General features: G+C 44.1%; 1 protein-coding gene across 6 annotated transcripts in view; it reads left to right on the top strand.

Annotated features, from left to right (window-relative positions):
- The window catches only part of RYR3 (ryanodine receptor 3), a 570624-nt gene that overhangs the window by 467584 nt on the left and 77796 nt on the right, over positions 1-25244 (top strand). For all 6 annotated transcript variants that reach the window (XM_082452325.1, XM_082452326.1, XM_082452324.1 and 3 more), the window contains 13 exons: positions 148-237; positions 1320-1466; positions 1676-1738; positions 2924-2999; positions 3115-3238; positions 6353-6468; positions 7008-7075; positions 8038-8159; positions 11879-11928; positions 12327-12387; positions 14327-14565; positions 15937-16018; positions 24323-24453. In XM_082452325.1, the coding sequence (XP_082308451.1) occupies positions 148-237; positions 1320-1466; positions 1676-1738; positions 2924-2999; positions 3115-3238; positions 6353-6468; positions 7008-7075; positions 8038-8159; positions 11879-11928; positions 12327-12387; positions 14327-14565; positions 15937-16018; positions 24323-24453 (1369 nt within the window). The remainder of the gene's footprint in view (positions 1-147; positions 238-1319; positions 1467-1675; positions 1739-2923; positions 3000-3114; positions 3239-6352; positions 6469-7007; positions 7076-8037; positions 8160-11878; positions 11929-12326; positions 12388-14326; positions 14566-15936; positions 16019-24322; positions 24454-25244) is intronic.

The following is a 25244-nucleotide window of genomic DNA, read 5'->3' as shown; positions in this document are numbered from 1 at the left end:
GATCAGTTAGACATTTCGGAGGGAAATTTCCAAGCTCTGTCACATTCCATTATTCTATTTGTTCAGTGAAAATTGAAGCTGGGATGTGGGTCACCTAGCGGGGCTCTCTGGGTGTCAAGGATATTTGAACTGAGAACATTTCTACAGAGTCAGAATGGATGGAAATATGGAATTTCCCTGGATGAAAATGTGAAGACCCATCCATTGATCAGGCCTTTCAAGACATTAACAGAGAAGGTAAGGACCAGGCCATGCTAATTTCCCTTCCCTGGGAATTATATCAGATGGCAGAGGAGTTGAGGGCACATTCACCGTCCAGTTCCTTAGAGACTTGCCAGGACTTGGCAGACTCCTCAGGAGCTGGCCCGTGGGCCACAGCCTCAGGGCTGGTTTCTCAGAACCCAGCCTCCCACTCTGCTATTTGGTTCTGAAAGCCCATTGAAGAGAGAAGCACCAGTCAGCACTTAGAGGCTGGGCCAAAATGCATTTGTGGTTCACTTGTAACTGAACTAGGAAGGGCTTCTGTTAGATTGTTGCAGGGGACGGGGGGCGGGACTTGCATTGTTGGAGAAAATTCAGATAGAAAGGACTTCCAATCATGACGGATAAAAAGAATAGAGAAGAGGGTCCCCAGGGAAACGTGGACAGGTCTCTTGGTTTGTTTGTGTTTTTTTTTAATTATGAAATTTGGTTCAACTCAACTCTGAATTCCTATCTTGCGATCAGTAAGAATTCCTTGTAGGCTTTAGACCTAGTGTCACAGGTAAAGGATGACATGTGCATCTTTATGTGCATATTGACCAGTTATAAGATTGTGCATGGCTCAAAAGAGAATTCTAAATCTAAGAAAGTCTATTTCCCAAGCTCCGAGGAGAGCTTTGTGCAAATGCATTTTGACATGTCCCATCTTAAGTACTACCAGAGAACAGAAGTCACTCTGGAGAGAAAGGGGTGGGTCCAGGGCAGGCGACACTTGTGCAGTGGGCGGGGCACAGAGGAGGCAGAGGTGGCAGCGCTGGGGGGTGGGGGGAGGGAAGAAGTCATTCTCCTGTTCTTGCTCTGCTTTCTCCACAAACTGTGGATATGTCTGGCACATTCCCTCTAAAAGCAGGAGACTGTGGGGTCCTATACTTAAAAACCTCAGAAAGACGGATGACGTGTTTCAGACGGGATGCTGCAGAGGGTATTCTGACCCAGTGAGAGGAGGCTGGAGCCAATTAGCCCCCTTCCACTGTGGGAGGACCTCCCTTCCGGGAGACAAGCCAGCCACAGTGCTGGGGCGTGCCCTGCACAGCTCTTCTGCTCCAATGTTCTTCCAGGAGAAGGAAATTTATCGCTGGCCTGCCAGAGAGTCCCTGAAAACCATGCTGGCTGTGGGCTGGACGGTAGAGAGGACCAAAGAGGGAGAAGCCCTATTTCAACAGCGGGAAAATGAGAAGCTTCGAAGCGTGTCCCAGGCCAGCCAGGTATGACCATCACGCCCAGAGGCCAACACTAGGCCAGTAGAACCCATGGAGAATCTGGGAAAGCTATCCTCAGGGTATCAGAGATGAGGCCCACCACCCATGAGCCCTGGGAATCTTTTGGGACATATCTTTGGCCACTGAAGTCAGGGATGCTGATAAGAGTAAGGCAAGTAACGGGAAACCCAGTGATTCTGCCTTTGCTTTCCTAGGGCAACAGCTACAGCCCTGCTCCCCTGGATCTCTCCAACGTTGTGCTCTCCAGAGAGCTCCAGGTCAGTGTTGATACTTTCAGAACAGCATAACCGACTTTCTGAAACCCCTCAAGTGCAGGACATATTACCCTCCAAAGAGTTTTTTAAAAAGGGGCGAGGGGGAAGAATGCCTAAAACATATCACCACTGAAATATCAAAATTAGAGAGGGCCACAATGAGCAGAGGCCACTCATCTGACACAGTCTCAGCAGAATTAGCCAACAGTCCAAGAAGGTGAGGCTTTGTGCTTCTTCCAGAGACGCCATAGCAGGTCATGACTCAATAAAAGGGAGATCGAACAGCAAATTACTGTATGAAAACCCAAAACAGAACTTATAACAGCCAGGAGAGATAACTAGCAACAAAGCTATTAACAACTAGGAGAAAATGTACGAGGTGACCCCTGGGTTGGGGTGCTGGACTGCTCACACCGGGCCCCCCAACCTTGAGGACAATCGTGTATCCCGTGGTGGATTCACTCGAGTTGCCCTTGGTGGTACAGACAAGTCATCATTGTAGGATTTAGGGACTTACACCCAAGAGGATGAAATCAAAGCCTTAAGCTTCCTCACCCCCATTCTTCCCCTGTGCACATGTCGGTGACCGTGACCGGCTCCAGCCTGAGGCCGTTACTCCTCACAGAGTCCATCAGACCAACGCTTTGGACCTTAAAGAAAGTTTCTTTCCAAAATACACCCTTCATTCCGGGTCACTATTATATGCATCTTATAAAGATGCATTCTATTTGAGAAATCTTATGTGCAGCAGTTTTCTCCAACATGTGGTTATTTTTAGTTTGCTAAGCTAAAGGCTTTCGGGGATCCTAGAGTTTTGCTTGACCTCCACTCCCAGCTCCCTATCTCAGGTCAGGAGTAAAATACTCAACTCCTGTGACAAATGAAGTGCCACCAGAATGCAGTTTCCAATGGAAATGTGTGTTTCTCAGCAATGCATCAAACTGCCAAGATAATAAGTTACCAGAAAAGGACAGAATTAGAAATTGTTTTCTATGTGTATGGATGGGAGGATATAAAACTAATGAGGTGCATAAGCACAGACTAATTAATGATGGGAGACACTCAGCAATGTGCCATTAGCATTTGGTGGTGCTCTGTTCCCGAGGCTGCCTGAAATAGCAGGGCAGATATGAACCCATTTTTCTTGCTTGCTTTCTCTCCGACCGTCGTCTCCCTGGTGGGACACAGGGGATGGTGGAGGTGGTAGCTGAGAACTATCACAATATCTGGGCCAAGAAGAAGAAGCTGGAGCTGGAGAGCAAAGGTGAGCTAGGTTCACAGCATCTCCTGCAGAAGGTGAGCTGGGGGGCAGGTGTGTTTTCCCAGAAGTGCAAAGGAAGAGCCACCTATTTTGTCATCTCTCACTTTACTGACCCCAGGTGGCGGCAGTCATCCTCTTTTGGTACCATATGACACCTTGACTGCCAAGGAAAAGTTCAGGGACCGGGAGAAGGCACAGGACCTGTTTAAGTTCCTCCAAGTGAACGGTGTTGTGGTTTCTAGGTAAGTCGTCTTCCAGGTGATGTTAGCAGGGCAGGGGCAGGCTTGTGTGGTCTCTCGTGCTCTAGATATTTGATCACCTGCCTGCAAAGCAGATCAGAGTATGGATAGCGGTTGAGTCTGTTGAAATGAATAGATGTTTATTCTGGAGCATGAAGCCCTCTCTTCCGACATAAATAAGATTGGTCGATATCAATTTCTAAAAATCAGTTACAGCAAAGAAACGTGACAAATTATACATCTATACCTTAAACATTTAATTTTAATTAAAATAAACACACATGCATTCATTCACAAATCTTGTACCATAGGCCCCCAGATCTTATCTTTGTTGGTTCTTTTATTGATTGGAATTATAAACCACATCCATAAAGCATCCTCAAAGCTCTTGAAATTGGGCTAAAGAGCAGTTAAGGTACAGTTAAGAGAATTAAGGTACATACAAAACAATGTAAATGCAGTATTCTGGGTTTCTTTTTGTTTTTTCAATTTCCTCCCTATCTTTTTTTTTTTTTTTTTAAAGAATACTCTTTTTCTTTTTTAATTTTATTTATATATTTATTTTTGGCAGTGTTGGGTCTTCGTTTCTGTGCGAGGGCTTTCTCTAGTTGCGGCGAGCGGGGGCCACTCTTCATCGCGGTGCGCGGGCCCCTCACTGTCGCGGCCTCTCTTGTTGCGGAGCACAGGCTCCAGACGCGCAGGCTCGGTAATTGTGGCTCACGGGCCTAGTTGCTCCGCGGCATGTGGGATGTTCCCAGACCAGGGCTTGAACCCGTGTCCCCTGCATTGGCAGGCAGATTCTCAACCACTGCGCCACGAGGGAAGCCCTCCTCCCTATCTTTTATGGTTGTCTCACTCACACCTAATTCAAAAACTCTGTATTTGGAAACTTAACAATCGCAGGTCTTTGCAAAATATGCAGCTTAATTCTCACAGAATCACCAGTTCTCTTCACACTTGTGTTTTTTTGTTTTATGTGTTATTTAATGAAATGCCATAATAACAATAGGGAAGATGAGTGACATCAACAACCTTTGAACAAAGATGGCAACTCCACTGGAGAGACTGAATGAATCATGATTTCCTAAGACTTTATCTCAAACTTACGTTTGTCAGAATCATCTAGACAAACATTTTAGGGGAGGATGGTCTGGGCTGCTTAAGTCTTAAAGGTAGAACCTGTTTTCCCCGCTGGTCAGGTGTCGGTGATGCGCTATGCTTGCTGTGTCCTTTGTAGAACGAAAAACAAGGCAGTGTCCCCACCTCGATAAGCCATTCCTCTGGAAAGAAATGTCTGCTGAGCCAGCTGCTGTTTCTTCTTTTAGTTTCCTACAGAATTTTTGCCACTGAATAACAGAAACCTGAATAAAAATCTATACACATATTTCTATTGTAGCTCATATGAAAAAATAACAAAACCTATTTGCTGTATTGTTGAGTGGGAAAGGTCAAGCAGCAGGAGACAGCCTCTGGGGAAGCATTTGAGAAAGACTCCCATCGTCATTTTAATCCTGTTCTTAACACCAAGATGCATGCAGACTGTGATTTGCCAATAAATAACTTGCTCACAGAAGTGAAAAATTCCTCTTTACTGTAAGAAGGGAATCGAGGAGATGGGGGGGAAAGGAAAAAGATCACTGAATTCAGCAAACATACCCTTGTAGCGGTTTACCCTGAGCCAGAGCCTGTGGTGGGCACTTGGATGTACCGATAAGGCGGTAACGTCCCTGTCACCAAGGAGAAACCCTAGGTTCCCCCTACCCATGCCTCAGACCTGCTCCATCCTCAACTTCCCCATCACTTGATGACAGCCTGTTCTTCCCGATGCTCAAGCCAAAAGCCTTGACTCCTCTCTTTTTCCCTCAACCCACATCCAATCCTTTAGGAAATCCTGATGGTTCTCCCCTTAAAATACCCAGAATCTGACCACTTCTCACCCTTCGTGCTGTCACTGCCATTGCTGAAAGGGCTTCCTTCCTGGGCCACCTGTTTCAATCCTTGCCCTCAGTCAATTTTAATCCTAGCAACTAGAGCAATTCTGTTACAATGTGAGTCATATCATGTCATTTCCGCTATTCAAAACTTTCAATAGCTTCCCATCTCAAAGCAAAAGCAAAATGCTAAGGACGGCCCACGGCATCCTGATGGTCGACTCCACTGCGCACCCCACGCCCCTCTGACTGCCTGCTCACTTCCATCCCTCCACACTGGCCTCAACTCAGCATGCATGCTCCCACTCAGGACCTTTGCACCCCCGCTCCCTATGCCTGGAAAGCTCTCTCCCCTGATGTCTCTATGCCTCACCTCCTTCAAGCCTATACTCCAGTGTCATCCTTCCAATAAGCCCAGCACTGATTTAACATGACAGTCTACTCAGCCCCACTTCAGGCACTCTTGGGCCCTTTCATCTTGCTTTAGTTTTTCTTTTTTCCACAAAACTTATTAACTTACAGCATTCCAGATAATTTTTTAAAATTTATTTATTTTATTTTTGGCTGCGTTGGGTCTTCATTGCTGCATGCAGGCTTTCTCTAGTTGTGGTGAGCAGGGGCTACTCTTCGTTGCGGTGTGCAGGCTTCTCATTGCGGTGGCTTCTCTTGTCGCGGAGCACGGGCTCTAGGCGCGCGGGCTTCAGTAGTTATGGCTCGTGGGCTTAGTTGCTCTGCGGCATGTGGGATCTTCCCGGACCAGGGCTTGAACCTGTTTCCCCTGCATTGGCAGGCAGATTCTTAACCACTGCACCACCAAGGAAGTCCCCAGATAATTTATATTTCGTCTTATGTAGCGTTTGTACCTGTTTATAGCAAGCACATAAGTTCCATGAGCACAGGGATTCTTGTTTGCATCTCTGATTTATCCCCAGCTCAGTATTTGTTGAATGAATGACAAAGATCTTTCTGAAAACTCTTTTCAGAAATTATTGTAGCTCAGGTGTTGCATGCTCACAGAGGCAGGTTTCAAGTGCAAGGGGAAATGAGTCAAATGATGAGTCAGGTCACTAAGCCAGAATAGCCATCAACATTTGGAAAGCAGAGTTGACGTGGAGAAAATTGCTTGTGCACCAAAGTCACATTGTTATCTCTATTACTCCCTGGGGTTTACCCATTTCCAATCTAGAGGTATCAAGGACATGGGGCTGGATGCCTCCTCCATGGAAAAGAGGTTTGCCTATAAGTTTCTGAAGAAGATCCTGAAATATGTTGATTCTGCTCAAGAGTTTATTGCCCATTTGGGTAAGTATCATTGTGAAATATCAGAAAAATGTGTGCTTCTCATAATATCAAAAAGAATTAGATATTCCTTTTACGAAGAGCGATGCTTTCATACTGTAGCTGTTCATGATTCTTTTAAACATATGGTTTAGGGAAGGGCACAGTGGCTGAGATTTCCCACACACACACACTTAAAAAAAATCAGTTTTGTCTTTGGTTTGCCTTCTGGGTTTGATTGAATCATTTGCCATTTTTCACATAACTCATCCTCTTCTAAGTTTTCCATCGTTTTACTTTATGCCTGTGAGCATATGACTCAACCCCTCTGAAGCTGCCTTCTTATCAATAGAGTAGAGAAAAGAGTAGTGAAAGCCTAGACAATTGCCACAAGAAATAACCAACCCTCACAATTATAAAGTACTTTGTAAAATATTAGATATTTTGTAAAATCAAGTGGCCTTTTCATGATGAAAAGCTGCTCTGTTTCTTTAATGCCGTGACTCTTTTTGTTTTTGTTTTCTTTAGCTCTGGCCAACTTTGTGTCACTTTTGTCTTTGTAGAAGCCATTGTCAGCAGTGGGAAAACTGAAAAGTCTCCCCATGACCAGGAGATCAAATTCTTTGCCAAAGTAAGTGACTCTCTGCATTTAACCGGTTTACCTTCTTCTTGGGATCTGTACCATTTAGGGTACAAGTTAAGCAGATCCAGTAATGACTTTGATGAGGTGAACATGTGCTTCTCTGTTGTGGAAAGATCCTGAGGCAGGTGGGTGGTCCGAGGAGGTAAGCAGCCTGCTCTGCTCCACGCCATCACCCAGGGACTCGGGTTCTTCCTCTCTCGATGCTCTCTCATCTCCTAAGATGTGGTCCCTGACAGTGGTCCAGACTCACCTGTACCACATCTGTGAGAAAGGGGGGAAGGAGAGGGAAGGGCAAGCTGTTGTTTTATTAAAGTTCTAAAGTTTAATAAAAGTTGTTTTATTAAGTGGCTAGAACCTAATCATTTCAGCCTCAGCTAGCTGCAAGGGAGGTGTATAACGCATGCTTTGACTGGGTGACCCCATGCCCAGCTAAAACACGGGGATTTCTACTGCTAAGGGAAACAAGGGAAGAACGAATTTGGGTGCCAGTGAGCTGTCTCAGCCACATGACCCTACTCAGAGGACTAAATACAAGTGAGACTTTGGGGTAGCCATGCTCTGAGAAGCAGAGACAGGATGGTCAAGTCCAGTAGTGCTGGGCCATGCCTCAAATATTCTGTTGGATGCCATGCCCAGGAAGCCACATCTGAGTGCAGGTGTCCTACAGGACGCCGCTGAAAATGTTGATGCAGGATGTGCATTTCTTTGGGCCCTTAGTCAGTGTCCTGCACCATCCCTTCACGTACTTCTAAGGCCTCTGGTTACAGGCATAGAAGAAAAAAAATGTTTTGGAAACTGGGATTCACAGGGTAGAGTTTCCTAGAAATTCCAGGACCAGAGTCTTCTTGTGTTCAGAGTCTTTTTGCTCATTAAGAATGAACTTTTTCAAAGGAACCAGAGGAAGGGCTTTGGCCAGCCTCCTAGAAGTTCATCTCTGGTGTATCTTTCAGGTTCTCCTCCCACTGGTTGACCAGTACTTTACCAATCACCGCCTCTACTTCCTCTCGTCCCCTCTGAAGCCCCTTAGCAGCAGCGGGTACGCCTCTCATAAGGAGAAAGAAATGGTGGCCAGGTGAGTCTACAGAAGAGAAGGTCACAGTGCTGATGTGATTTATGTAAAACCCCAGACTCCTGGGGCTTCAGTGGTGAATCCTTTGGAGAAATGAACTGTGGCCTGATGATTGGTAGCTCAGAGGTTTTGGTTATCATCTGGTTTTGAAAGTGACTTTATTCACACTTATCTGTATATTATTTTGGCAACCAAGAGAGGTGCACTGTTTGGGGGTATCAGTAGGACTTGGGGGAAACTTATATTACTCAGGTCAGCTTCTATCCTGAAATAACATTTAGAAAAAGGAGAAGGTAATTCTGAAGCTTGGGAAAAGCAAACACACAACCTTGAGAAGAAACGGATTAATACTGTTTTCAATCTCATTCTTCTCAGGCTTTTTAAGCTTAAATTTTTTTTTAATTAATTTATTTATTTATGGCTGTGTTGGGTCTTCGTTTCCGTGCGAGGGCTTTCTCTAGTTGCAGCGAGCGGGGGCCACTCTTCATCGCGGTGCGCGGGCCTCTCACTATCGCGGCCTCTCTTGTTGTGGAGCACAGGCTCCATACGCGCAGGTTCAGTAGTTGTGGCTCACGGGCCCAGTTGCTCCGCGGCATGTGGGATCTTCCCAGACCAGGGCTCGAACCCATGTCCCCTGCATTGGCAGGCAGATTCTCAACCACTGCGCCACCAGGGAAGCCCGCTTAAATTTTTTTTAAGGAATCAGGTCTTACAAGTCCTGGTGTGGATGATCTGAGATTTGAAATCTAGAGTGACATGATTCAATTTGAATTCCTAACAGGAAACAAATTTTCATCAAAAGCACCAGCTTCCCTTCTTATTCCGCTAGGCGTGACACGTGGATGCCTCAGCAGAGCTGAGAACAAAGCGGGTGCTTCATGATCAGGCTACAAGTGGATACCACTATGCCTCAGGTTCTCTGTATTTGATTTACGAATGACAAGGGATGGATTAGACTTCTAAATGGCAAAGAGTTAAGGACTGCAATAAAGCCAGTCTATCAACCCTTTCCCTGGCATCCACTGATGGTGAACAATGCACTTTATATTTTATAAAGGCCCAGCCGTTGAATATCACCATCTTTGGGAGGATATTCAACCTTAGGATTTAGCTAACATTTATCAAGCACAGCATGACTCAGCAGTGAGCTCAGTTTTTCATATGCACAAGTTATTGCCCACTTGTGGAAATATCATTGTGAAACACCACAGTGCTTTAAATTCCAAGAGCCACCTGTGTGTTATGATCTCCATTTTGCAGATGAGGAAACTGAGGTTTTGGCAGGTTCACTCCAGTGCCTAAAGTGACCCAGGTAGTAAGTTAGGGCAAGAATGAAAGCCTAGCCCTCTCTATCCAGATCGAGTGCCATTTTCTCTACACTGTAATTACTTCTTATATTAATATTTGTTAAGCAGGGAGGAACGCATGATGTCAAAATGAGATACACTTAGAATCAGTTACTGACCCAAGATTTCCTAGATATTTTCATGACACACCAGTGTTTTTTGTAAGAAGTTAAGGAAATGAGGAGCCAAGTGAGATATTCAGATAAGCCAACAGAGGGCAGGTGTGTCTGTTCTCTTCATCTATTTTTCTTAGGGTATTAATTCATGGAAATGTAACATTTGTTCAGCCAGGCACCACTTGTCACAGCTGGAATACAAGCTGGAGCTCGCTGATCAGCCTTGCAAATAGCTTTCCGATCCATCAGTGTGCCCGCCGCCCTCCCATAGAAGTGGCCGTATCGGCACTGAACATGCTCACATTTCCAGACCCCTTTTGTTCCCAGCCTTCGCCCATACCCCACCTCTTCTGCATCTGATGCAATTTACCAGTGCTTTCCGGAATCTCTCCCCTGGGATCTCTTTAATTTATCGCCTTCAAATTCTGAGATGAGAGAGAGGCGCCTGGGGACTCTGGCCCCTCATAACTCTGGGTGCAGGACAGTGCTTCTGCTTGAATCGTGGGTCCCACAGGCAACAAAAAAAGGCCTTTGGAAATTTCAGACCCCGGCCTTGACATGCCTGAGAAAGCACTTCTGACAGCAAGGGGAGCCACGTTTATATTAGGATCAAGCAACCCAAGGATCTGCTTTAGTTAGAAAAATGTTATTTTGTATTTATACAGAGTGGGTTCATTTTGAAGCATTTTGCCAGAAATAACTGAGTTTATCAGCCCCTAATTCTACAGACTAAAAGGGTCATGTGATTAGTCGCTGACTACAGACGAGAAAGCTAAAACGCAGAGCGGGATGAGGTGAATTCACCACGACAGCCCAGCGAGTCCTGGCAGAGCCACAGAAACTCATATTCCTCCAGGATCTCTGCCAACTCCATGAGTTTTCATCAGATGCATAACTCTGAAAAAAAAACAAACATCCGGGGAAGAGAAAAGAAGCAGCAGTTCATATTTAATTTCACACTCGCTGGCTGCCAAATTTCTGTTAACTTATTCTGAGCTCTCTTAAGCTCTAGGCCAGTGTTCCCAACTTATTTCCACTGCAAAAACAAATGACTAACCAGGAGAGACTTTGGCTGTGTTGTCCAGTAGACAGCCCAGAAAGGCTCAGGGTATTCACTGAAAACCATTTAGAGGTGAACAAGTGTTCATCCCCACCAACACTTGGATGGATTTCTTCTCTATTTGAGCTGTCCCCTAAAGACTTTTGCCCTGTGTGGGGCAAGACGCCCATGACTTCTAAGAAGATCTTGGGAAGGACTTCAGCTAGGTCTCACCTTGGCATGCCATGGCCTGTACCAGGTGATTTTATTTTACTTCCCCTCTTTCTGTTCCACCAGGAAGGACAGCTTTCTGAAGGGATTGCTAAGTTCTTACCTAGCTGTGCCAATGTCACGTAATGTCAGCGTTCTAAGGAATCTCCTCCCGAGAACTTCAGCAATGCAGGTCAAATGATGGCCATAGTGCCCCTAGACAGGGGCTCTCAGGAGCGTGTTCAGAAACATCTACGGGCTCTTTGCTAACTGCACAAAGCCCTCTATTAGGCACTGTGGAAAGTAAAACAGTAAGACACAACTGGACTCCAAGGGGTTCCATGGTAGACAGTATGGGTGAAAGCATGGAATAGGGTCAAAAAACACAAAAGCGTAGCAGATGGGATTTCCTAGCTTCAAAGACACAGATAGGACAGCAACCCAGTCAGGCCCATAGGCTAATGGAGATGTCAGAGAAAAGCCATTTCTTGAAATGTTTCTGGTTCAGCACAGTATTGCCCATACCTGAACCTTTAACTTTCTTCCAATCCCACCATCTTGCCCACCTCCAGCTAAGGCCTCACACCCTGTTCCCCCGAGTGAAGGCTACAAAAAGGGCTTGCAATCTACTGCAGTAATGGAAAAATCACGCTTCCTTCCAGAATCCTTGGTTATCCATGAATGTTATACAAATGAACCTTTCAACATATAGTACGCTCTAGCAAGAGGTGGTTTGCAACAGGTGGCTCATTGCAAAACATGGTACTTGTTGCAGAAGGATTGTTTTCTGCCTGCAAGGTACCCCTCGTGATTCTCCAACAAGACAGTGGGAACCACATGTTGTCCTAGTGTGGTCCAGAGGATTCTTTGAGGGGAACACAGTGACAGTGCATCTTCCCGGGGTGCTGTACTAGGCACTTTGTTTTACTGCACAGGGGCCAAGGGGTGGGGTACAAATGAGTCTCCCTTGAATCTCTGTCCCTTTCTGACTTTCATTCTTTTCTGCTTCAGCCTGTTCTGCAAACTCGCTGCTCTTGTTCGACATAGGATTTCCCTCTTCGGTAAGAGAAGTATTGCTAAAGGCTTCACCCTCTGTAATTATCCTGAACTTGTGTTTTGCCTTCATCTGTGGCTCCTGCAGACAAGCTGAGCCTGAGGACTAAGGTGTCACCTAAATTTGCCATAGAAAGTTGGTCTGAAGTATGATAAACCCCTCTCTCCCCCTTGAACAGCTCAGATTTATGAATGAATCTTTAATGAATGCTTTAAGCCCTGACTCTAACTTCCATCATAAAGCGATGTGTCAGGCCAGAGATAAATGCTTTGGCCCCGAACGGAGGCCTGGCACTTTGTGTGCTGGTGGTTGATAAAGCTGGGCTGTTTATGCGTATTGAGAAGATTGTGTTTAAATGCCAGGCTGAATGCTTTGGGGAGTCACAGGGGATATTTCTGATTTTAGGGAACGATGCTACTACAATGGTGAGCTGTCTTCACATCTTAGCTCAGACACTTGACACAAGGTAAGTGTGCCCAGAATTCTCCAGTAGTTTCTCAGGACTCCCTCTGTGACCCTCTCTCCTTGCTTCTTATTGTACTGAAGAGGAGATGTGTCACCGTTATGCAGGAGCTGGGGAGAAAAGGGAAGATGGGGGAAAGATGGATCCCACCATGACATTAGCACACTCTGTTTCTCAGCTCACATGATGGAGAGCCACTGTCATGGTAGATACCGAAAGCTGAGCATTTGATCAATTCTTGTCTTCTCTTACTGAGAAGTTCGTCTTTCAGAAGATAAAATATGTAACGTGGCAAAGTACCACTTCGTTTCTAATTCTCCACAAAAAAAGAAAAAGGAAGAGCTGCCTGATGGGTGGCAATGCCATAAGAATCCTGGGAGAGGGGACCCATAGCACTCTGAATTCAAAATGGCCAAGGAGGGGGTGTGATTACCAGAAGATCAAAGACAAAAGATAGATTCGAGCCCATGACCTGAGGGTCTGATAGGAAAGATGGCTGAACAAGAAAGGAAGTCTTCCTTTTCTTTCACATACATACATATATGTGTATGTGTGTGTGTGTGTGTGTGTGTGTGTGTATTCTGGTAGTATAAACATAAATTATTTGATGAGATAAAAAAGAGAAGCAGTGCAAATAACTGACAGGGAGTTTTCTTTAGCACACTCATTAAGCAGGGCCCTTGTCAAAGTTGAGAGGAGAACACACATCCCAAAACCCAACGCAGAAGAGAGGCACCAACCTAAAAGAGTGGCCAGATGGTGAAAATCCTCTACAAACTAAGAATGTTTTTTTTAAAAAAAGTTAAGGGTAGTTAAAGGGGATTTTCAAGTGTCAGAGAGAAACAAACATGTTGTGGAGATGTTAAGACAGCACAACATTTTCAGGCCCAGACCAAAGCTTCCCAGGGATGCAACTGGGACGAGGAATCTTTATTCCCAAAAGCGTGCAAAATGCCTTAAGAGAGAGTCCTCTTTCTTAAACGTACCGGCCTGCGTTTTTTTTTTTAATAGTCATTCCTGAGAAAACCTGAGGAGGATGGTTCATAAATACTTACAGCAAGCCTCACTGACTTTATTTCCTTGTTTTTATTTTTCTGATTGGCTGGATGATTATCATGAAAATGCTGTAGATAAAAAGCATCTGTCCTTACAGCAAGCCTGTCATAATCTTGTGAATAAGATGTAGAAACATGGAAAATAATAGATGACTTGTAGGCTTTGTTCCAGTTCTAAGTTTTATAAAACAGTTTTAAGGGAAAGCCCCAGGTACCCATAGCTAATCTCCATTCCCACATGTTTTTCTCGGTGGTCTGATTAAGCTATCTGTTTTAAAAGGGGCTGGCTCTTCTCCACTCCCCTTCTCCAAGCTAGGACATCCCTGAAAACTGGTAGAAATCTAAGCTTCAGTTGATTTAATTCTCTGTTCTCTCTCTCTAAGAGGTCCTACATCACAGGAGAGCTAATATTTCTAACTAGTCCTTATGAAAGTTGCTGAGCCCATGTGGAGCTGCAAGAAAAGCTCCCCTCTCCCTCCTTTTAATTAGATATTTCCAGAAGAATGTAGCCAGCTGCAATATTATATAGATAGCAGGCGACCAACATCAGTTTCTTTCTAAGTCGTCCTGCCATTTCCTAAGAGTTGAGCAGTCATTCCCTCAAATCAAGCATGCCTTCCAGTTGCTGACCCCTGCCACCCCCACCCCCCCGCCCCCCCTGCCCCCCCCACCTCCCCCCCCCCCACCGCCCGACCTTTGGGTTTGTGGATCCCAGTTTCTTTTTGGATGCTAATAACCACTCTCTCCATTTCTCCTGACTTGGTGTCTTCCAGGTGAGTGGGATGTCAAATGTCTGCCCAGGTTGCACTGCAAGTCACCAGTCTCAAGAAGGGGGTTGGCAAAAGGTTCAGATTATGCTTCTGGTTTTGAACATTGTTTGCTTACAGGACAGTCATGAAGTCAGGCTCAGAGCTGGTGAAGGCCGGGTTACGAGCATTCTTTGAAAATGCAGCCGAAGACTTAGAGAAGACTTCAGAAAACCTGAAGCTCGGCAAGTTTACCCATTCCAGAACGCAGATTAAAGGCGTTTCTCAGAATATTAACTACACCACGGTGGCTCTGCTCCCCATCCTGACGTCCATCTTTGAGCATGTGTCTCAGCATCAGTTCGGGATGGATTTACTCTGTGAGTCAGCCTGCTGTCTGTCATGGATTCATGTGCATCTGGCCACAGATCAATAGCAAGTGTGTGGCTCATTCCCTTAGGCTGACCTTGAGGACAGAGTAGAGATAACTCTTCCACACTTTTTCCTTCTTAGATTTAAAAATGAAGTAACAGACTCTTGGAGGGGAAGAAATCCCCAAATTTGAGTATATAATATTTCATCTTTTCCCACTGTTTTTCAGGACCAGAATTTTCCACCCACTGGTTTAGCTCTCAGCCATTGTGTTCTCACTTAATTTGAAAAGGTTATCTGAGAAATCCAGCAAGAGATATAGGTTGCTCCCAGACACCAATTTTCCTGTAAAGACGCTTTAATTTATTCATTGGGTACCAGGAGCAAAGAGAAGCTGCTAACATTTCATTGTCTAAGCCTCCAGAAGAAGACTGTAGTTGGTTGCTTTTCTTTTAGTTTGCATTTAGTACCATGTTCAGCCCTCTTTTATTGCCACCAAGCTTCAGTTTCCCACTTTAAATGGCGGCACATGATTTAATTAGTTTAACCAGTTGTCAGTAGCCAAGGCTGTGTCTTCCATAGCCTTCAACAGTGAAAATCACTTATTTCCATGGGGTTAGGGGGAGAGGTAGGGGAACATTCAAACTCACTATTCTGTGTCGTGGACACAATGCACTTGCTTGTTGAAAAATAAAAAATTAAATTAGTTCTCTTTATGTTAAATTGGTTCCAGCCTTATTGTGAGTTCCATACATTAATAGAGGCACGTAGCCTGCCCATTAAGTTCCTAAGCGACACATGCCCTTCCCTTGGGAAACATGGCAAAATCATGATACAATTGAATTACCTTTTGAAAAACATCCATCAGAGAACTTGGAACAGGTGGACATGAGGAATTTTGCTCTGTCTCTGCAGAGGTAGGGACGTTGTACATATCTCCCTAAGAAAGGAACAAAAAGCTCATTCAAACTTCTTTGATTTCTTGCATTCTTCCTTTCAAAAGAAGGAAACAGTGCTCTGGATAAAATTTGATTACAGTGTCTCCCTGTGTTGGAGGGAAAAAAAAAATACCCATATGGAAGGACTCATTGGTCAAATGATTCCTTTCCCTGAGAAGCAATGTGATCTGTATCAGGAGTCCTACAAAGGAATTGGGATAGCTCAGTGGAGGGTGTTTTTCTGTTGGTGTTTCCTCTCCCAGTTCAGTATCTGGCATTTGAGTAGAGAGGGGCTATATTTGTTAAAAAGAGAGGAAGAGAGCTCTTTGGCTCTTAGGTGATGCCAACACGTGTTTTCTGTTTGCAGACCCTTTCTGTGTGCAGGAGGTGGGCCACTGGGATTGATGAACAGGAATGACAGCTCTTGTTTGGTCTTTTCAGTGGGTGACGTGCAGATTTCATGCTACCATATACTGTGCAGCCTCTACTCCCTTGGGACAGGAAAGAACATCTATGTTGAAAGGTAATTAGCGAACAAAAGAGGCTAACACATTCAGGCTGAATGTGTTTCGTAAGTGTTTAAACATTTAACAACAATAGCATCTTTTCAATCCAGCAAAAGCAAAATGCTCACTGAAATGGTTTGGCGATTTGGAGCCTAGGGTATGAAATGTTTACGGCAGTATAAAATGTGTTAATGAGGCTTCCGAGATGTATGACTTCCCTGGCAATCGCTGGAGAATGTATGTGGCTGGAAGAGCAATATAGCCAAGCTAAATCATGTGCTGGTGGCCAAAAGAATGTCGAAGAAATGTCTCTTTTTTCACAATCACAGTTTCCAAATAGCCTCCAGAGTTCCTGTGGTTAAAGCTTGCTGAGAAGCTCAAGGGATGTGAGGCAGTTGCTTTAGTGTTTAATGAGTTTCTGTGTGATACAGCCCGGGACCTTTACCATTCTCAGCTGTCACATTAGCTATAGTTTTAGACAAGTCCACACTTTGGAAGCAGAAATGCTATTCAATGGTCTTGAGTCTGAACAGGCTGATTTGCTGAGGTGCTTAGGTTCCTGCTCTACTCACTACTCTGCCTGGAGCGATGGAGGCCTTCGGTGACTGCCTGCTTTTCACCATCAAATGCCGTGTGTTGTGTGGTTCTGTTTAAATCCACGGGGAAGATCAGGAAGATAAACACAGTGTTAGCCAAACCCTAGACTTAGTCTTATCCTTGGAAGACTTTTTTTCCCCTTTCTGCCTTTTCAGTCAACGATACTGAAGGAATTTGATCTGTGCTTAAAATTATTTAATGTAAACATCCCCTTGGTATCCATGCTCCATGGGCCTCCTCAGTTTATGATTTACAAACAAACCAACGGTAAATCCCTATTTCACATTGAAACTTACATAAATTCTAATTGCAATTTCTCAATAAAGCAAAGACAAGACTTGGGCTCCTTCAAGAACTCAAGAACTGATGACTTGAAATCATGGGCTAATAATCAAATAATGTTGAAGAAATGTCTATGTCTTCATAATTACTGCTTTTAAATAGCTTCTAGAGTTCAAGACATCGACTGGAGAACTAATGACTAATTTATTTTGATTATGATTTTAATTCCTTAGAGTTATGTAGCTTTCCTTATTTTTTTACATGAAATATAGATAAATAGTTCTATCCTTTAATAGGAACTGGGCAGACAGAAGTCATAACCATATTTTATACCAAATCAACAAGAAAATTAATAAAATTTTTTCTGTTTAATACAGAGTTTGACTTAGGGAAGGTATCTTTACTTTCATTAAGCATTTGTGAATATTTTCTCAATATCTTTTCTTATTCTGTCAGTTTCTATATGCATATATACATACATCTATATGTGTATGTGTTTCTTTATACAATTTTTTGAAAAGCTTATGCATTATTCTCTTTTTAAAAAAGAAAAAAATTCAAAGAAAGGTCAACTCTGAAATGTCAGACCAGACCATATGACTTTTTATATTTTATTCATATACTCACAACACTGTGAATATTGGTGCCTGTGTTTTATACTCCACACAGGTAGAAAGCCAGGCTTGAAGAAGCCCCTAGATCAAATATGCCCCTATTGTCTCTCCATTAGTTAATGAAGCAACTAAGGAAATAAAGATTTAAAATCCTCGAGTTGTGATGCTGCCACCATTAATGACTTTTATTTGTTTATTTTCTCTTGTATTGTGAAAGTAAGACATAACTTATTCAAAAAAAATCAAACAGTACAGACATATGTAAAGTTAAAAGTCTGCTGTTTTCGTCACCCCAGACCACCCCACCTAGTAACAGTTTGGTGTATACCATTCCAGGTGTTTTCTACATGTGTACGTTTTTACACATGTTGGATCATAATATTGCTTTGCAACTTTGTCTTGTTGGATGAAGCTAAAAACTGAATTTCTTTATCATACAACTCATATTTTTAATTTATCATTTAGATAAAATCATCATTAATTCTCTATTTTAAAAAAGATGAGCAAGTTTAGTACATTTACATTTCTAGCTACTTCCTATCCTTTCTACCTTTCCTTTTTTGCTATGTAATTCCTTATAACACGTACATGTTATTTTGGAATATTCTAGAAGTAATGTTCCTTGAGTTGTTTACCTTGGTTTGTATTTAAATGATTCAGTGTGTAGCCAATCCTTTTGAACTGTGACTTTCCCATTCCAAAACTCTTATTTTGATTTATCTCTTGGTTGGCCAGATTCATCATATGTAGTTGCTTCTGTAAGAGCCCTACTCTTGAGTCTTTGCATATTTTGGACTATCATCCTTTGACTTTATATGTGAACAGTTTCCATGGTATAAAATCCTTGGGTCATAATTCTCCTTCCTCGGAAGTGTATAGCCTTTGCTTCTTTGTGCTCTGACAGTGTGTGTTCCTTGGATCCGGTGATTTGTTCCCCATACACGCGACTTTGCCGTGGGAGGGGAGAAGCTGCTGCTCACTGGGTTCTTTCTTTGGTCCTGAAGCTCATTCACTTCACTACTACCATGTCCCAGGGTTGTCCTTTCTGTATCAGCCCCTGCACTTCTTCTCAGAACTTAATATGCCCTCTCCGTCTTTAGGTCCTCGTTTATTTAACGAGTCTTTCATTTTATTATATTGTTGTCGGGTTTTTTGTCTTAGCTGTTGTTCAAAGAGCGAAATTACGTGTATTTATTGGCTTTTTCTTTAACCTCCCACATCTCTCATTTTCTCTTCAGTAACTTTTAGCTAATTGTTCTTTTCTGAAACTATCTCCGTGTTAATACTTCTTCTTATATTCTGTGAGGGTAAAGAGAAGTTTTCTGGTTTTTTCCTGGATAATTCTTCCTCTGAACTCTGTTTCTCATCTATTTCTTGGTCATTAGGTACATTTCTAGTTCTCAAGAAGGGAAAGGAGTACGTGTGCATGTATGATGCATGTATGCGTGTGCGTGTATGTGTGTTCAGTGGAGGAGAGTGGACAGGGCTGAAATAACAGGCAGCTTCAAAACCTAGAAGCTGACTGAGAACTAACTCTTTCTCACTGTATCAGCAGTGCCTTTAGCCCTAGGAGTCATCCACCCTTATCCTTTGGTGTCCTTCCTCAACCAAAGTAAACAGCTGGTGCAGATAAGAGGTTGGTGAAATTCTTGGTGCATCCTATAGAATAGGCCTTTTGCTTAGTGATTTAATATATGTTTCTTCTCTGCTTTAGAGGAGTTGAGGCAGCAGCTACAAAACAGGTTACTTCTCACTCTTTCAGTCTACCTCACCTGCACTGGTTCTCCAGGCCAGGTGTCCAGGTCATAGTTACGGCAGATGGCATGCACACTCCTTCCTACTCTGGTCCTGCCTGCCACTCTGCAGGATGGAACCTGGGTCCCACACACGTCCAGCAGGTCTCCCAGGGCCTGCTCACACCCTTAATCCTCATTGTTTCAAGCAAAACTCATTTCCTGGGCTCCTCAAAATCCCCATATTTACTTCCAATGATCTCTACACTCTGCTCTAGGTCTTGAAAGAATGTTTCAGTTTCAGCATCTTCACTTGATTTGGTCCATACTTTGCAGTGTGAAATTATCACACATTTTCTAATTTTAGCATAGATCTAAATTTCTTCCCAAATTTTCCCCCAGCTCTTGTGGGTTTTAGGGAGGAAAGTATTGGCTTGGCCAAAAAGTTTGTTCCGGTTTTTCTGTAAGATGTTACGGAAAAACCCAAATGAACTTTTTGACCAACCCAATATAACGAAACCCACCATTTCTCTACCACCTTTTACTGAAGTTTCTTTGGCTAATGAATGTCTGTAGGGTTGCAAAGGAACCACTCAATATAGCTTGAGTACATTGTGGATAGAAAAGATCCAGACACCTCAGTGATAGGGTTGAGTGTGAGAAGGAAAAAGTCATTGAAACAGAGTAGAGACCTCTTTTGGGGATATTTTCTAATTGAGGCAATACTGAGATGGCCACTGACAAGTTAAGTTTTCAGATACAAAATTTCAGGGTAGGGTAAAGGCTTTAGTGTATTTAAACATGGAGAATACTTAACATTCTTTAATCTGGATATACTTTGATTAATTGGTAGAGCATTTGATGGGGGGTGCATCAAGAAAACTAAGTTTTGTAATTAACTGCATTAAGCATTGACTCTCCATTTTATTTCAAATTAAAACTTTGTTTTTGCCTTCACACTTTAGAAATGTTTATATCTTCCTTCCTGCTTTGCCCCCTTTGACCAGTTTTGTTCTGATCAAACATTGCTTTCCCTAAACCACTGAGATGACTAGTATTTCTCTCTAGAACCTTGCTGTGCCTCCACTTTCCGCCCCTGTGCTACGTGTTGCCTCCTCTCCTTAGCATCCTGTGGAATTTACATGAAGGAACTTTCAAAATTGCAAAGCACCAGATATGTGCAGGCATAATTATTATTACCATGATGACTTTGTCTCTGCCTGTGTCCCGGATGATAGGCAGTTGAGAAGCAAGGTCCAAGTCCATGGAAATAAAACTGAGAGATCAACTTAGGAGGTAACAAGAACTGAAACACAAATTGAACCAAAGTGAAAAGCAGGAAGGGAGGGATAAATTAGGAATTTGGGATTAACAGATACACACTACTATATATAACATAGGTGAACAACAAGGACCTACTGTAGAGCACAGGGAACTATATTCAATAACTTGTAATAACCTATAGTGGAAAAAAATCTGAAAAAGAATATATGCACACACACACACACCAAATCACTTTGCTTCACACCTGATACATTGTAAATCAACTATACTTCAACTAAAAAAAATAAATTGAACCGTCTTCAGTCTGTTAGCATTGACCAAGTACTGTTATATGAAAAATACTGTTCTAGGCAATAAGAACTAAGGCAGGGGGTGGGTGTGTAGGGGGAGAGTGAGTTTCTCTATCCACTGATAAACTCTTCCATTAGATCCTTTAGTTGCCATGGAACTGTTTCTGTAGCCCTTGCTCTGCTTGGTCTACACCCACACTGCCACCTGGGTGGGGGGCACTAATGATCAGAGAAGCATTTTAACAGCAGGCCTTTCCCAGGCTCAGTCCCCCTTGGACCTGGAGACCAAGGTCATTCACTCTGGTATTTCACAGCCAGGAACATTAATTGGCAGACTTCTGGGCTTTACTTTTACAGAACTTCTAACAGCGAGGCCAGGAGAACTGTTGTTTCTCCCTCACAACTAATTAGCATCACTGTGTGCTCCAGACTAGAAAATGCCAGTGTAGTGGGCTTGTAGAGACTCAGTTTGTCAGTAACTAATATTATGCTTGACCCTCTCCCTTGAGTCAGGGAATCAGCAGAGCACTAGAGAACTGTCTTTTGCTCCAAGGACTGCCTTTTATCAGATGAACTTCCTATAAGTCCACTTGCAGGAGATGACAACTTTTAATTTTGGTGAGAGAAAGAGAAAGGAAGGAATAATGGGTTTAGTACCAAGACAACCCAGGACCAGCTGTTTCCAAGGTTCCCCTCCCTGGGCCAACTAAAATTTGCTCTCAGATTTCATATTACCCCTGGTCCTCCCTGATTTTCACCCAGATTTTTTTCTTACTCAAAGCTCTCTCTATGGTATTTCTTTCCGTTCATAATTTACCTCTTTATTTCCTCTTCCTCCTCAAAAGGCAAGACTAATGAGAGGAAATGGGGTTGGTTAAAATGGCGAGACTGTTGACTGAAAATCAGCCCCTGTGTGTCCTCATGTTTGATGCGTACAGGCCCTCACTCTGCTCAGTTGTCCCTGGGGGCGTTGGCCTCTTCTCACGCCTGTCCACCACCACCGTGAGCGTAGCAAAGAAGGGAGGGGATGGGGGAAGAAGAGGTGGAGGGAAGGGGAGGTGGGAGAACAGGCCTGGCCGGGGCCAGCTCAGAGGTGAAGCAGCTTTGCAAAGCTTCCGGGAGAGGAAGCCTGCACAGCCCCACTGCCTCCCCTGTCCCCTCCCTCCACCACTGATGCAGCCTCCAGATGGAGCCGGGCAGCACACACAGGGCCCAGGGGGGCTGCTGCTCTGTCTCCAGAGCAGACCTGGATGGGGCGAATTAACAGTCACACCTTCCACGGAAGGACAAGGCTGTGCTGTTAGCTGAGAGCTGCTTGTCCGGTTGAGGGCATTCTTGCTTGCTAAAGGCTAATTTGAAAGTTATCTGCTCAAATACTTCATGGCCAAATAAGCTGTCAGCTGGTCCCCTAAAAGCTGAGCCCAAGAAGAAGATACCAGATAAGGAATAAAACCATGTATATTAACTGTCTTTGAAAGTAATGAAAAGATCTCATTTTTCATAAGTTTGCTAACTTGGCTAAGATTGTGTGGGAATTCCAAGGGATACACAGCTTTCTACCGACTCACTCACCCACCCTCTCCCTCCTTCCTCTCTCTGGTCCAGCAGACTCCTCTGGCATCTCAAGCAGAACAGTTCTGTGTACCCCCGGGCTAGCCCCCTGCAGATTCTGATTCTACCCCAGATAGTCCTGTCAAGTCAGTTTTTCAGGACCAGTTAAGATCACATTTTTAATCCTGCTCAAATGTGTATCTTCCTCTGTGCTATAATGATGTTGCAGGTTGATTTTAATCCTTATAATTAGACCATAAAGACGTATTATTTTGTCGTACTGCATCAGGGTTCTATGTTTCCTTCCTGCGTTCATTTCACCACCTGGAAGCCAAAGGCCAAGGTTAAGACTACCTCGCTCACCCCTCAGTAAACAGTGACTTCCCTAGCCATCCCCCTGCCTTGCCCCATAGTAAATGCTTGTTATCCCATCCAGAGACCCTGCAGCTTTGACACTCTGGCTTCTTGGTGCTGCTGGGATTGTTGGCTGTTGTCATAGTGAAGGGCAGTTAACGCGGTCTTGGGTTTGGGTTTTGGTGGGAGCTGAAGGGAACCCTGAGAACTGAATGCCTTCCTGTTTCCACAGAATTGCAGTAGTAGGTTGTTTGCTCTTGGCTCCAAGTGTGCCCTCTCTAGCTGGCGGTTTTCTCCATGACAGTTCTGTAACATCCCCCAAGATGCAGCCTGACACCCTCCGCTCCCAAGGCTTCTGCTAGAGGGCTTCATATACACAGTATCCACGCTCAGTTTGAGTTGATCAGTCACAGAGGAAGGCAAACAACCCTGTAAGCTTGAACCCTGTAAGCCCTTCCAACTCTTCATTATCGACCTACTGTCTGCATTTTCCACTAGCTATCTTTGTATCACAGTCTAACAAAGGACTCACATTATTGGTTTATTTGAAGAAATTTTTCCCCTTGTTTGGGAACTGACATCACTTGTGTAACTCACAAGGCGGGCATGTAGTCTGTCTGTGATGGAATGCCAGTGAGTGGCAGAGAAAAGATATTGATGGGTGGAAACCAGGTGGCTCTGGTCTCCCATTCATCAGAAAGAAACAGATGTCAGCCCCCATATGGGGCCCTTCTAGCCAGTACTGTCACCGTGTCATCTCACTAGCAGAAAGGACCTGCGGGGTTAGAAAGTACAACTCCAAGGCTAAGCCCAGGTCTGCGAGGGGGAAGCACTATTTCAGTACTAGCTCTGCTTTGACCAGCTGGTGGCTGGTTCCCATCACTTATTCTTGCAGCCTTGGTTATCCTGCAAGCAGCACAACTCCTCTCAGCCGGAGAACGCTTGGGTTGGCCAAAAAGTTCGTTCGGGTTTTTGGCCAATCCAATACAAATCTGAACTAGGAATCCCAAGCATTTTGTTTTTGACTGATTGCTTGTTTCACAGAAGGACTTAAAACCCAGAGCTTAATACATGGTAGACACACAAATGTTTGTGGGAAAAAAAGAGAAGTAATGGGTGTTAGAGCTCTTTTGTCTAAATCAAGCAATAGGTTTTAGGACCTGTTGTTTCTCTCGCAAAGCAGGTTTTTAGTTTTGTGTCTTATTGGTGCTTTTGGCCCATTATCTACTGTTCCCACTGGTGGACACAAGCTCCATTCAAAGGGAACAGACACAGAGAAATTACAAAGAAGATTTCAAAACATTTTGAGAACCAGGAAGATCCGATTCAATCTGGATGCCAGCAAAACTTGCTCTCAGAGATGCTGGGAGAGAAGAACAAAGCTGCATAGTGTATTATATCGCCTTAGTTGCTTAAGAACTAGGTACCAGGGAGTGAGACCATTGTAAACCATCGGTTAGTGTCCAGAGAAACGTGAGGGAGGGGGAACAGCATGCAACTTTGCTGAGCCTGGGGCCCAGGATGTCCAGGGGAGCCATCTGTGGGGAAGTGGCCCACTAATGCATGGGGCCAGCATGAGGGTGTCACCACTTCTAAATGGACTTCTTTGTTTCCAGGCAACGTCCTGCCCTTGGAGAATGCCTGGCCTCACTGGCAGCTGCCATACCAGTGGCATTCCTGGAGCCCACCCTTGACCGCTACAACCCACTCTCAGTCTTCAACACCAAAACCCCCAGGGAGAGGTCTAGTAAGTATCCTCCCAGAGGTCATCACTGATGTGCTTGAAGAAAGCAGCGGGAGGGAAGGCCACGCAGGCAGGGACGGCAGCCTGCAGCACTGTTGCTGGTTCATGTGGTCTGAGAGGGGCCGGGAGGTCAGAGCTGGGACCATGTGGCATGTCTCCATCTTGCTGGAAAAGTGGGCACAGGCAAGTACTTTGTTATCGCTAGACTTTGGTTTCATCTTGTGTAAAATGAGGAGACAGTGTAGTTGATTTCTAAATCCCTTGCATCCTAAAAATTCAGGTTCTCCTGTCTTCCCTGGTCTCCGTTCTCTTTCTGCACCTGGGGATGTGACTGCCCTTTACAGTTCCTCTCCAGAGTGTCAGTGGCAGGGGCACAGCTGCACTAATAACCTCGTTACACACTTCAAGTCCACAGACAGGCCGTGTTTCCAAGGATGATGACCACGTGTTCTCCATCTTCGGGGAAAATAAAACAGAGAAAAACACAAGAAGGAACTGAAATTCTACAAGAAAGAGAATTTGACAGGAGTGTTGAGGCACTGAGTTCTACAACAGTGGTTGGCAAACTCTGGCCACAGGCCTAATCTGGCCCACTGCTGATTTTTGTAAATGGTGTTTTATTAGAACATGGTCACACCCACTCATTTACATGTTGTCTGCAGCTGCTTTAGCACTGTGTAGGGGAGGAAAAATAATTTTCCCTCTACCATTCATCGTTCTTGGCTGAGAACGCCCCTACTAAAAAAGACAGAATGACAGGAGAAAAACAAACTTTTACTTATGTACATATGTGT

Source organism: Balaenoptera physalus (genome assembly GCF_965194825.1).
Source record: "Balaenoptera physalus genome assembly, chromosome: 2".
NCBI classification, from domain to species: domain Eukaryota; kingdom Metazoa; phylum Chordata; class Mammalia; order Artiodactyla; family Balaenopteridae; genus Balaenoptera; species Balaenoptera physalus.
Note: the sequence above shows the minus strand (reverse complement) of the source record. Positions and strands in the feature narration are given on the sequence as shown.